Source organism: Brugia malayi, assembly GCF_000002995.4.
Source record: "Brugia malayi strain FR3 genome assembly, contig: Bm_v4_ChrX_scaffold_001, whole genome shotgun sequence".
Taxonomy (NCBI): Eukaryota; Metazoa; Nematoda; class Chromadorea; order Rhabditida; family Onchocercidae; genus Brugia; species Brugia malayi.
In genome coordinates, this window is record NW_025062479.1 from 15,911,176 (window position 1) to 15,926,459 (window position 15,284).

The 15,284-nt window shown below is 23.4% G+C and overlaps 1 protein-coding gene across 1 annotated transcript; it reads right to left on the bottom strand.

The window, feature by feature from the left end:
- Positions 1-3,006: 3,006 nt before the first annotated feature.
- On the bottom strand, positions 3,007-7,105 carry Bm2650 (Uncharacterized protein; the record flags this gene model as incomplete). The annotated part of the gene is made up of 5 exons (XM_043075018.1): positions 3,007-3,047; positions 3,687-3,838; positions 4,227-4,444; positions 4,849-5,028; positions 6,965-7,105. 5 exons carry the CDS (start codon positions 7,103-7,105, stop codon positions 3,007-3,009), a joined length of 732 nt encoding a protein of 243 aa, XP_042930952.1.
- Between the last annotated feature and the right edge of the window lie 8,179 nt (positions 7,106-15,284).

Sequence of the window (15,284 nt, forward strand, 5' to 3'; positions counted from 1 at the left end):
AGGATTATTATTACTATTGTATTATTAAGTATCATAATCACCATATTTTTTTTTAATGAAAATTTTATCATTGATAAATTAGATATAATTTTTTTTTAGAAAGTTGTTAAAGGTAAGAAAAGTAGTAAACCACCAACAATAAAAGAAATACCGCTTGTTAAAGAATAATAAAAAAAAAGTTAAAGATTTATCGCTTGTTAAAGATTTTTTCTTTAATAATTTCAGAAAAGGAATTTTGATAAATTTTATTAAATTAATAATGCATTTTCTCTCTCTCTCTCCAACTTAGATTTTAGCTAGTATTACGAGAATTAATCAACATCCATTGGCTGGTTCCACTCGAATGGGATATGAATTACAGATTTGCATCAATTATTAACAATGGCAAAAGCATCATTTCAAAAAGTTCTAACATTAGTTGAAGTGCCATGCCTGTTAATATTTGCGGTGTTATTTACGATTTGATGCATATTTTTGATTTTGATTTTTATGATTTACTGCATGTTTATTTAGATTTTTTTTCTTTTTCTTTTTTTACATTTTGTAGTATTTTTCATTTTAAAACTTCACCATTTTTTATTTCAAATTGGTATAAATTATCATTTTAATTTCTCCAAAAAAGAAATAAAGAATTATATATTATAAAAAAATATATTAAACTATAAAGACTAATTTAATGTAAATGCTCATGTTTGCTAAACTTTTTTTTTTTTTTGTTTACATTTTATAGCAGTTATCATTTTAAGCATGTTACAAAAAAATTGTTAAAATGTATAAATACAGTGAAAAAATTATTGTACCACAATATTGCTATAAAATAATTTAATTTATTTTTTTGCTGTGATACTTGTGATATATATTAAAAAAAAAAAAATATTATTTCAGTTTTTTTTTTTTTTTATTTAGTTCAATGTAGATTAAACGAAATTAGATAGTTAAGCTAATGTGAATGTAATATAATACTGATATGTTTTCAGATTGATTTATCAATAACATCTTAACTAATTTCAAAAATTGTTAATTTGTTTTGAAGTTAATCTGTATATAAAATTTAATATTTCAAAATTATACATAATTTAGTCATGTGGTTTACCATTCAAAGTACGATATCTATTTTTGGGTGATTATTTGATCGTGGGAGACTCCACTGGAAGTAATAGTGCTCCTTTTGGCATGCAAAATACAATTCCCCAAATTTATTTTTCTCTAACGTGGAATGATTGTATAAACCTTGTGCATCAGCTTGAATACGGTAACGTGTCCTGATTTCTGCTGCGAAACAATATGTCCTAATTTTTAGATTAATTTATTCCTAATTATTTAATCATCAAAGAGATAATTCATAGTGTATGTATGTGTGCTTTTGTTGCATAATTAGAAATAAAACATTTTTAATTTCTTGTCAAGAAACTAAGAATTTCTTCGGAAAATTTATTTAATTATTATTACGATAAATAGGGTAATAATAAATAAATAAATAAATAATAATAATACGCTGAATGAGGTGTGGAATAACAGGGGAATATAATAATTCTTCTATTAGAAGAAACAATAATACAGTAATTTGGCAGAGACGAATCGTAGTTGTATCACAAACTTGTCGAGAGGAGAATACGTAATCGTAGCCACAAAACTTGTCGAGAGCGAATCCGTCGTTTCCTTTACCAAACTTGTCGAGAAGCGAAGACTCGTTGACCTATCTTCGTTTTTAGATCAAACAAACAATGCTCTCCTTTTTGGTGCTTTGTGAAAACAATGCCACTTTATTGATGATACAAAATAATGGCGCCTTATTAATGATCTCCTTATAGCAAGCAATATGAATAAACAAAATGTATGTAGTAGATAAAAAAAAATATATGTTAACCTTGCTAAAGAGTAGTCGGTCTTAAAACAAAAGGTTCAAGGTACAAACATTACTTGTAAAATTTTATATAAAGTATTTCTTAGTATCGTGACATAGAATTCGCGACACGATATCACGAAGATCTTTGCCAGTTTGCTGCTGTTATCATTGTTAGTTAATTAAAACTATTTTCACATATCAATTACATAATTTTCAATAAACTCTGGGAAGTGTTTTTTTTAATTTCATAATGAATATAATTATTATTTTAATTCACGTATAATTATTTTGATTTAGTGTTTTCGTTGTTATTTATCTATTTACTATTATTATCATCATTATCATTGTCATTATTATTATTAGTGCTGCTAATGTTAAACATTTTTTAATTGATTAAGTTATAATAAATATTACATAATCATAATTCATCGTAATTATTAGTTTATCTTGAAATATGGCTTATAAGCTTGAAATATAGGTCGCAAAAATAAGAAAAAGAAAACGAATTTTAGTAGAAAATGACTAACATTAATTTTGAATATGAGAAAAGGATAAATTCGCTCGTGACACTTTTATACTGTGATAATTTTAGAAATATAGTATAAGTATTAGCATAGTAAAATTATCAAAGTTATAATAATTATACAATAAATATGAAATGATTATTGTCTCATTAGCAAGAATAAGTCTAAAAAACTAAGATTTAATGTTAAACTTATTCTCGACGTCAAGAATAATAAAAGAAGTTAAGTTTAAAATCATTAAACTTTTAAGCAGTAGAAATAATTAATATAATTGAAAAAGAGGGAGGGAGACAGGGAAAAAGAAAGAGGAGATAAATAAAGACAGAAAAAGAAAAGCTGGAATACAATCAAAATGATACTGTAACTATTAAATCATCAAAATTCAAAAAAAAAAGTTCTTTTCTTTAATAGCATTTAATCAATACTTTTCACTATTATCTTTTTTCCGTGTTCTATAGAAATTTGTCATACTGTGAAAAGTTTCAAAAAAAAAAGAAAATCTAAAAACTAACTACGAAAAGAAGGAAATAAAAATTACAGGATATAAGAAAATATTTGAACACAAACACTGAATATTCTCAATTGGAAATTTTGAGAAAAATATCAAAACTGATTGGATGATATATGAAAAATTTTCTATTTTGCCTTCTCTACTGGTTCGGAATGTGTCGCGCCGCCTGAAATATTTAATTTTAGTAAGCTATATTTTCTGTAATGTTTTAATATTATTTTTACACAATCATGATTTAGCAATTTTATTTAATTTAATATTTAAAAAAATGAACATAAGTGACATTTCTTTTTAAATTTACTCTTCTTTAATTTAATTATTTTCCATATCCTATCATTTAAATATTGTAAAATTTCTCAAATTTTATCATAAAATAAAATTGATAATGTAAAAAAACTCGTTGTGCATTGGAATTCACAGAAATAATATTCAAGATAATATTCTCAAAAGTTTAATATAAGCTAAAAACTTACTAATACTGCTAATTATTTGATCATAAAGCAATCAAAAAATAAAAATGATTAAATGATTCGGTTAATGAAATGATTGATATGAAAGAATGTAAAATTATTTATCATTTTAGGAAGCATACTTTTAACATAAAATTTTGATTAATCTTTTTTATCACTGTAATTTGTTAAATTTTGAATAAGATATGAGAAAAAATATCAGAAAAAAAATTTTTTAAATATTTTTGGATAGAATAATTTCTTCAAGATTATCTAAATAGAAAATATTATTTAAAAAACTTCAATTTAATTTATTTAATTAAATATAAAATGATATAAATAAGTGATAAGCTTACCCCAAAGCATAACATTCATCGTATCACCAAGAATATATATAAGCCATAAGAATATGATGGATATAAAAAACATTATGGTAAATGCTATCACTGATAAATATTCCATAAATGGATAAAGCCAATAACCATCAAAATAACGCACTCCAAAAATGCTTTAAAAAGGAAAAATGAAAATTAATCTATCATTAGAAGTTAGATACATCATTTAAATTATATATTTTCAAAAAAAAAAAAACGAGTTGCTTTATGTTTATTTATTACATAAATTATATATTATAATCTAAAAGAATGACATGGATGAATTACTAGAAATAAATTTTGTTAATCTTTCTAAAATAATCATAAACTAATTTGATGTCGATTATGCACAGATACTACAATAATTTAATTGGACAGAAAATTTTTTAATCTATATGATGAAATTTTAAATCATATATTTTTAAATCTTATCATAAAAATCAATTTACATCAAGTGATTGTATTTTGTGGAAGAAATTTTAAAAGTTACGGTTAAAAATGTACAAAAGAAAAAAAACTTACATAGAAAAGTAGAAGATAACCAATGCAATAATGATAATACTACCAATCTTTCGTGAAGGTGCTCGATGACAAGTTAAAAGTGTATCAACAAGAATGAATGGTAATGGTGCAGTATGAGTGATATGATTCATAAAAGGTGGAATTAACTCTTCCGCCCATTTTGGTATTACTAATGTTGGTTCCAAAGCATATAAAGACCAAAAAAGTAAACAGGTTATCTGAAATTTGTGGAAAATTTTTATGTAATTATATGAAAGAGAATATTTCAGTATTTTTAATTATTTTTTTTGTGGCTTAGTTTGTTTTAAATTAATCAAGTGTCAAAAATTTGTCAAATTAAGTATTATTAAAGATAATAACTTTCATAATAACTTCAAAAAGCACTCATTTTTAATTAATTCGTCTTCCATTTTTTTTTCGCTTAATGCAATATATTTTTTAATTTTATTGTTCAATGATAAGCAAAGTGAGTGATAAAGAAGGATGATAGGATGAGGAATAAACTTTGATAATAGTTTTGTTTAATTTCATTTAACATAATTAGATGATATTAAATGAAAACTTCAAAAATTTGATTTAAAAAATTTTTGATTTAGTGAAAAATTAATAAAATGAAACATACAGCACCAACAGGTAAGACACTAGTAAAGTACATGAAATCAGAAATTCGATGAAGTTTCGAATTACGCCAGTAACTTGGCGTTGTCGGATGCTTTTTATGTGGTCCATACTCGGTTGTTTCACGCAATGTATCCATCAATGCACATATGAAGCACATTGCATAATATACTGTTTGTAAAACCTAAAATTTTAATTTAATTCAAATAGCATTTAAATATTCAATTACAATATCATAAAGTAGTTTTTTCTATAGTAAATGAAGATGTATTACTATTAGTAGTAGTAGAAGATATTAATTAGACCAATTAGTAGTAATAGGAGGAAAGATCAGAATTGGTGCTAAGAATAATTCAGAAAAAAACAATTAAATAAATAAATGTAAACAGCTAAAGTATCAAAAGATTGAGGAAATTTCAGAATTCATGAGTGTTCTTAAAATTGGAATAATTAATAACAATCCAATAAATGTGGAAGGTGAACAATTTTGTATGATTTTTACTTTGGTTTAATTTTAGTTTATTTTGATGATTGGTAATTTTATTCTATTTTGATGATTTAATAAATTACTTTTCGAAATTTTGATATTTTATAGATCTTTAATTTTTACTATAAAAGGATATATAGTTGGTAAATAAAAAAAAAACTTTCTTGTAAATTTCATAAAATTTACAAATGTTTCGTTTGTTAAGAATTTTAGAAATTTTTAACATCATCAAATACAGCAATGGTAAAGATTCCCTAAAAAAAAAAAAAACGATTTCGGTTAACAATCTAATTCATTAATTTATTTACTATTAATAAAATTTTGAAAAGAAAAAAAAATTTCGACTTACACTAAATTTCTTCTCTTCAATCGAATAGATGCATTTTTAAAGATCTCAAAACATTTTATAATGCTGAGATGAAAATGAAATAAAAGATTCTTATTATGTTTTATGAAAATTTCATAAGAATGAATGAAATGATATAAATAGTAAGATAATTAAAAGGTTGATCATTTCTAACTTTTTCTCTCGGGAAATGTTAAAAGTTGTAAAGTTAGATATTTTATAAGTGCAGTGTGGTTAAAACAAATAATATAATTAAAATCTTATCACGAAATAAAACGAACGGAGTACACGTGATATTAGACGCTTCTCCACATAATATGTGTTAAATCCTGAGTAATGCGTATTAATTTACGAGAGATAATGAAACTTGAGCTCCTTTTACTACTCTTTTTTTTATGATTAATTTTTTAGACTCAATATGTTTAATTATTTCTGTTTCTATTCTGTCCCTCCCTCTCTCACTTTTTCCCTCTTCCTGTGTTTATATGGACATTGGTCATACTGTGTCACACTAGAAATAAAACCGAAAGTAGAAGATATTATTCTATGCAATCTGAAATGACAGCAATAAATTAATTTGATGAAAATAAACAAGAAGGGAAAAGTTTGATTTTATTTTTTTTTATTTTTACTTTATTTAGAATTGTGATTAATTCAAGTGTAATGCTTTCCCTGCTAAAATTTCATATTATTACTACATGTCTTTTGCAAACTTTTTTTTTTCTTTTTGTGCGAGATTTAAAAAAAAAAAAAACTATGTAAAATTTTCAAGTCATTAATTTCATAATTACTGTCAATTTTTTGGACACAATGTAAATTTTTCAAAGTTCACTTAATTGACAAATAAGTAATGGAACAATTTCGTTGTTATATGTGATTGAATGAATGAAATGAAAAAACGTTATTTTATGGGAAAAATTCTCTTCTGAATAAGTCTAATAAATCGTAGTTTAAAAGTTGAATTGAAGCATTACTTAATGTAAATTTAATTAAGTTTCCTCCAATAATATAATGATAATAATAATTTCTCTAATAATATTAAAAAAATAATTCTTCTAATAATTATTTTCGCAGTTTTATAATTTTAATAAAGGAAAAAAATTACAGTTGCTTAATTTTTAACATTTTCTTCCAAAAGTAGTTTTTTTGAGGGAGAGAAAGCAGCAAAAAAAGTTTAGCATTGTTTTTTTTTTTTTTTGTTGGAAATAATACAAATGATTTCATCTAAACGAATCCGTGTTCTTTTCATTTGTAAACCTTTAATTAATTAAAAAAGAAAAGACTAACCAAATCAATCATTGTTAGCATAACTAATTTGTAAATCCACCAGGTATATCCAATTCGTGGCATATAAATGATATCATAACCAAGCGCATACAAGAAAACACCAGCCATAATGCCGTATATTGTAACACGAAAAACACCCATCTAAGCATAATGATTAATTAATTTAATTAAAACAAACAAAAGATGATATTACTAAAATATCAAACGTAAGATGATAACATATAGTATAGACTATCATTACAAAATGAAATGATAGAAGGATAACTGATATAATTTTTGAAATGATTTTAAAATATTTTCATTGAATTAATTTTAAATCTAACAAATGCAAAAATACTAAAATTATTTTAGATGGTGTAGTTTTTAAATTTATTATCACAAATGGAAATATTCTAGGAAGGAATTTGATTATTGTAGATATTTTGCTAGTAATATTTAATAATTCTCATAGTAAATTTAATAAAATTTATTGTCTTTTACTAATTCTTATCACTGGAATAATAGGATGATTTCAGAAATAATTTTATTTATAAGAAAAGATACTTACAGGCTGATTAGAAATAAACTAATAAAGTAATTTGGAAGTATTATTATGAGATATCATATCGTATTAAACTACTAAGACAAAAAAAAAATGATATTCCATTTGATTAAATGATTCAGTTTAAATGTGAACGTATTAATATATCTTTTGAGAATTTCAAATGAATGCAAATTTCAAATGGTCATTAATTTTTAGAATATTTTGTAAATCTTACATGAAAACTGTTAGACGAATAATTTAATTGTTTTAAAGACTGCAAAAGTGAGCGAACAAAGATATTAGGAATAGATGCTATATTGATTTGATATAAATATTTCATCCTTCAGTATTAATTCATAATCGAAATCTTTTCATATTCTTTTTTAAATTTATGAAAACTCTAAATAGTAGAAGGAAAACGAAAAATTTTCAAAGGAAGGAAACATAAGAAGAAAGTTTCAAAATTAATCAATACTCTATGTTTCAACATTATTCTTTTTCACCAAATATAATTCTGAGACTTTTTCTCTCCCAAAGAAAAAGAAAAAAGAAAAAAAAGAAACATATATAATTTAATTAGTGCTTGAAATAAGGAAGGAACAACTGAAAAAACAACATTTTTATAGTAACTGGAAATGTTGTTTGAAGGAATTAATCAGGACTTGAATAATATATATTTAACAGTTGAAATATATAAACAAGCCATGAGGCACGAAATAAGGAAAGAGTAGAGGTACAACGGGTTGCATTTTTGGAAATTAAAAATTAAGTATGAGATGGAGTTTTACAAAGTTTTATAGATATGATAATATAATTTATAAAATTGAATCTTTCTTTCATTTCACTTTTCATACTTAAATAATGAAAATATTGGAAATATAATAAAATAAAAGTATACACTGCACGAATTTTCAAATAAACCATGAATAACTATTTTATATAATTAATTAATTAATTAATTAACGGAGAAAATAATAAAATATATTAAAATATATCTAAAATATCATTTCAGTGAATATAATGTAATTATAAAATTGCCATTTCTTTTTTTTTTTTCTCTTTTACTAATATTCATATTTGCTAATACAATGTACAGTCATTTATTTAAGATAGCAAAAGATGAGCAGAATAGAAAATACAAGTGGAATTTATTATAAAAATAAAATTATCAACGACAATGATAAACGATAATAATGTAACGCACAAAATTTTGCATAATAAATTTTATTAATTTTAATAAAAAATAAAAAAATATATTGTTAAAAAAAATATTATAATAAAAAATTATTATTAAAAAAAATATTACATAATAAATTTTATTAATTTTAATAAAAAAAATATTATTAAAAAAATATTAATAAAAAAAATATTTTTATAATATTTAATAAAAAAATATTAAAAAAAGAAAAAAATATTCAATAATATTGAGTGAGGATTTAGACAGAACTATCTTTTACTTATAAATTATAAAAACTTTAATAACACTGAATATTATAAAAAGGAATAAGGAAGGTGAAAATAAGCAAAATTCACTTAAACATTTCATGTATATAGTATGCTTAAATTTATTTCTTTTTTTTGTTCTTATAGTTTATTAATATTGATGTAATAATACTATTAATTATTATTATTTTTGTTATAAATATTATTACAAAAAGGTAAATAGAGATAAAGGAGTAAATAGAATTTAAAGACTTATTTGTGAATTTCGGAAACATATTTCTAAAAAATCTCTTTTTTTTTTTTCGAATCTCTTTTATAACATTTTTTACAGTTGATCGTATAGGATTTTAATCATTCATTTGTTAAATAAAATTTTTCTATTTGTTTTGGGTTTCAGTGTAATTTTTAAAGGAAGGGAGTAATTAGATCAGTGAAATAAATAAATATAAACCTTTTAAAGACATTTATTAATTAAAAAAGAAAGAAATCTTTTCTTAATGAATGTGATATTCGATGAAAATGAAGTATCATTGAATATCAAGAAGCACAAAAATAAAGATAGGAAAAGGTTTAATTAGTTTTCTAGTAATTTTAACGACTATTAGAAATCAGTGATTGTATAATTTCGATTAAATATTTTCCAATTATGATTACTAAATAACAATCATAATGAATGATGTTAGAATCAATTCTTTAGAAAGCTTTCTAATATTATCCTATTTTATTTTCATTTTCCTAACTTCAATAACTTTCATTTTTCTAATTTCCTAGTTTTTCATATTATTAATTTAGCTTTTAAAAACGAGAAAAGATGTGGAAAAAGCTTTACAGGATTTCAAGGCAAAATTAAATTATGCAAAAAAAAAGTTTTTTTCTCTTTCTTTTTGCAGATTTTTGCAGAGCATTGCTGAAAATGGGAAATTATGAGAGTAATGGAAGTGATATCGATTATTTTGAAATATAAAAACTAATAAAAGCTTGAAAAATGCTTTCAAGTGCTATTTTCAGAGCTTACATTCATCTTTCTTTAGTAAGTTTTAAAAAAAAATGGGGAAAAAAAGAGAGATTTGTGATAATAAAACTATGTCACTAAAAATCTTTCATTTTAAATTACAATAATTAAGCATTAGTAAAATTTGCATATTTCTAAAATAAAATTCTCAACAATTTTTATTTAATTACTACTGTTTAAAAAATGTTATCTCAATGCTTCATCATTCATTAAATGCATAACATTTATTTTATTAATTCATTTATATGATGCATACAAGATATTCAACAATTTATCGATAAAATCCTCAAAAAAAGAAAAGAAAAAAATTAAATTTATCAATGGAATTTTCAAAAACAATCAAATTTTACTGATGAAATTTTCACAGAAAGATTAATTTGTCTATGAATTCCCAAGAGTGCACACTAATTTGCCAATAGAATTCTCAAAAAAATTGATTTCAATTATTCATTTCTCTTTTCTTCACCACTCATACTATTTTCAATTGAATATCTGTTTTGATTGGCCTAAATAAAGAATGTATATCTAAATGGTAAACAAAAAAAGAATCTTTTTACCTTCTAAAAGATAAAAAAGAGAAAAAAAAAAAAAAAAAACAAGCAAACTTGAAACTTCTTAACAGTTTATACAGTTCACTTTTTTTAAAAAAGAAAAAAAAGATTGAAATAATATGTTTAAATGTTCCAGATAGATTTTTAGATATCAACATCTATAGAAATGTAAATATCCAAGTTCGGAAAGATGAAATAATGAGGAAAGTTCTGAAATTTAAAAAAAAAAAATGTAGGAAAAATTGAAAGATTTATTCATCAGATGTCGGATAGAAAAGAAGGGAAAGACAGTTTTTCTTTCTTTCCTTTTCTTTTTTCCTTTCCTTTCAATTTCTAGGACATCTGTGTGACAATCGATGATAACATGCCCAGAGAGAGGATGATAGTAAATAATATGGCCGATAGAGGGAGAGAATAATGAGTTTATCGATTTTATTGACGTTTGAAGAATGAATGAATGAATAATAATTATTGTCTCATTGCGAAATGAAAATCTTTGATTTCATCAAAATTGGGTTATAACAATTATTTCTTCAAATTTATGATGTCGTCGTCGTTGATGAGGAAAATATTATTTTATTTAATTTCAGTAAATTAATTGTTTGGCAGTGAAAATAATATGATAGTGATTAATATAATTATAACGATGATAATTTGATAATGAAAACGAAAAGCTAGTGATTGTATGGAATATAGAACAAGAAATATCTGTGACAATATTAACGATTTGATGGCATTTGGTAATGATGATAATGGTGATAAGATAATGATAAGAGTTATTGTTGAATTGTGAAACAATGCGTACGAAAAATCTTAACTTCAATATAATTTTTAGATATATATATATTAAATATTAAAATTTATTATCACTTAAAAATTGAAATTTCTGATAGATTTAAATATCTTAGTTCAAACGCATTGTGTCATCATTCTTCGTAGTATTAATGTATGCATCAATGATTAGTCAATATTGAGATAAATAAATATTCATTTGGTCGGAGTGATATTACTATTATTATCAGAAAATACGAAATGATAGATGCAAATGATATGAGAAGAGAATTTTGTAACATACTTTCAGGGTGACACGTCACTTACGAATTTATATCAGTAAGCACATATATATGATAATAACAGTAAGACGCACATGTCTCATAATAATAAAGCGCGTAGGTCTGGTAGTATTTATATGAGGAGTAAATGAAAAATTGATAAAATAAAGGGAATGACGATTAATTCTAATTAATCAACTGTTAAATCACGATTAATTCTAATTAATCAACTGTTAAATCACGATTAATTCTAATTAATCAACTGTTAAATCACGATTAATTCTAATTAATCAACTGTTAAATCACGATTAATTCAAATTAATCAACTGTTAAATTAGTTTAAATTAACAATTTATTTTAATGTGTATATTTTGAATAATTTTAAAAATTAAACCAGCTTTAAATTCCAAGAGGAAGTTTTAAAAAAAGTGGAAAATATGGAGTGAGATGGGTTACTTAAATGTCAATTTATTAACAAATGATAATCATTGAAGTTTAGGTAAATCTATGCCATCAAAAGTTCGACTACACAATTCTCATGCAAATTTTTCTAAAAGCTACTGAGAATTCCCAGCATAATGTGAGATAAAACCACTCATAAATCTCGGAATAATCGAATTTCATATATAATGATTTTAAATAGTGATTTTGACATATTAAAAATAGTTAATTTGATTGTTGTAAAATATAATTTCCGTTTATAAATTAATCATAATAATTTTAGTAACATTAATCTTCTAGCAGTGATAACAGCCGAACTGTTCATTTTATTATTTTTCTATGTTTTAATTTTATATTTTAATTTTTTTTAATGTTATATTTTAATTACATCATCCTATTATTCATATTAGTTAATATCAATGTCACTGAGATAAACAAATGGCTTAATTTGAAATACTTATTTTTTAATAAGCCAAAATTTTCATTCATATTTCTCTTTTGTATGTGACTACGTGATTATATCCTTTATTGGTGGCTAAATTAACAAAAAATTTAATTTTTCATCATTTCATCACAAAATAGCAACTAAAATGTAATTTAATTACCATTTTTCTTTTTTTCTCTCAACAAATCTATCCATTTGTTTGTAATATTTCTATCATTTTTTATTCGTTCGCATATTTCAACCGATATTTCAACTCTATTAAAATATCAGAATTTGTTTTTCGTATTGGTTAAACGATGGCTAATCGATAAAGAAAAATTAATTTTTTTAATGGATTAAATCAATTTAATCTTCAATGTAGTACAAAATGCAATTTAGTTTCACTCTTTTCTGCTTTAAAAATGAAAAGCATTAAAGAATAGCTATTTACTTGGCTGAAAAAAAAGAAAAAAGATTGAATGTTTAATTTCAGGGATAGATTTGTCAACAAAAAATTAAGGGAAAATCACATAAGCGGAAAAAAAGAAAGAAAAAATGTTATTATAAACGATTAGGAAATTTGTTGAAGTTAAATAAGTTTGACATTTGATAATTGCATAACAGTGTTTTCATATTTTTTAAAACTTTTTTGCGTTTTACTATCTTAATTAATCAGTATATGATAATGATTGATTTGCATTTACATTAAATTATTAATAATACTAAAGGCTTATTTTTCCACTGATCTTTTGGTGTATTTTGGAAAGTTTGAGAAATTGCAATGATTATAAATCTCCATCAGTCAGTATTCTTGATTTCATGATTTGTTAATTCAATTGTTAATATTTTTCTTTATTTCCCGTTGATAGTCTGCTAAATATTTAAATTTATAGTAATAAATACCATGTAGGAAAATTTGCAAAACTCTCAAGTATTTCATTCTTTAATATCGCTAACATTCGTTGTTTTATCCTCTCACATTCTAATATGTACAATACCGAGATTAAGCAAAAAATAAAAAGTAAAAATAAGTAAACAAATTAAATCAACGAAATGGCTTTTTTGATTTATTTTGCTAAATGAGACTTTCATCAAATTACAATACTTTGTTGTGCACGCTAACGATAAAAATTTACAGCAAACAAAAAGTTATCGAAGGAATAAAAAAAAAGGCAAAGAAAAGATGGAAAAAAAGGGAAAACGATGGTACAGAAAAAATTATTTTCTATTAATTGCATAAATGTTTGCTCTATTTGTTTGCAATGTTTTCCAATCTAAAATGTTTGTTTATTTATTCTTACAAATATATTAATCTGTCCATATAATTATAAATAAATATATGTATATATGAATTATCAAAATTACTCTTTCCTATCCTTAATTCTTATTAAATGAATGTAAAAAAAAAAAAAAAAAATTGAAATGATGTTGTGTAAATAATAGTAGATAAAATGAAACTTCTGAAAAAAAAAAAAAAAAAAAAAAAAACGTGAAATTATCACAAAGTCAAATTGTACAGAAACTTAGAAGAAAAAGTTAAGGAAGAAAATTAGAATTAACAGAGCTAACAAAAACGAATCATAGAAGAAAGAAAGAAGTGAGAGTTTTCAATAAATTATTTTATATTATATATGTTTATAGGAAATGAAAAGGCATATGGCTATTGTGAGTACACATAGAATATTTGTTTACGTATGCGTAAAAAAAAAATATATAATATATATAAGGCATAAATGTATTTACGTATACATATAAACATATTTACGCGTAACATGAATGTATTTATGTATGCGCATACATCAAGCACATATATTCAAGTATGTGTGTGTAAAATGGATTTTGTCCAATAAAAATATACACTAATGCTGTGCTGTTTATCGTTTGCTAGGCTGTTTATCCTGGGCGCTTTAGTCTAGGCTGTTTATAAGACTCAAATATATGCTTCATTTGGTCTTAAGCTTCAACTTTCTAACCTTCTAAATTGGAAATGCTCGATAAGCTAATAGAAGACTGGAAGGGACGAAAGAGAAAGCAAATTCGATTTATAATACCCTTGCATTGTACTAATAGCCTCCATCAAAGCATGCTACTACTGCATTAGTAGGATTGTGGCGGTGATGGTGGTAGCCCATTCCGCCCCAAATATTCTCAAATCACATTTTTCCAGTATCTCGTTTCTTCTGTCATTTCTCATTTATTATATCTAGTTCTAGCAAAAGCATTAATTTTCTTTAATATTTCAAGTTAAGAATATTTTCAAAATGGATTTTTGATCATGCATTAAGTGATATTGTATATATTAATCGAGAAAATCACTAATATAGCAAGGAAAAAACCATTGATAATGCTTGCTATATATGAAAATCATTGATGAAGTTGGATGCTTCAATTCATTCTTCATTTTTTATTGTTTTATTCCAACCAACATGCTTGATTGAGTTTTAGAAATACAATAAACGTCAGTTTAATGTCAGTTTTAGTGAAATAGTGGCTGAAAAAAATTAGTTGTTGTTTTCTGTTTTCCCCTGAAGTATTCTGATATTTAGATTTTTTTTATTCATTATTATTTCTTTCAATTGAATAGCATTCCTAATGTGTTTGGTAATAATAATAGTAATAATAATAATTTATTATTATTATTATCCATTGTTTCAAATCAAAATGCTAAATAGGATGCAATGTATTTTTTGTTTGTTTTTTAAAATAACGAATTTTCTAACGCTCATTTTACAAATTAAATTTCATATTTTATTCAATTATTTCATTGCAATATACAATACCTTAAGCTGTCAATCATACATCAGTTAAAAAGTTCAGATCTATTTTACTTCAGTTGAAACTTAAAAAAATAATGCTGAATTGATTTCGATTAAT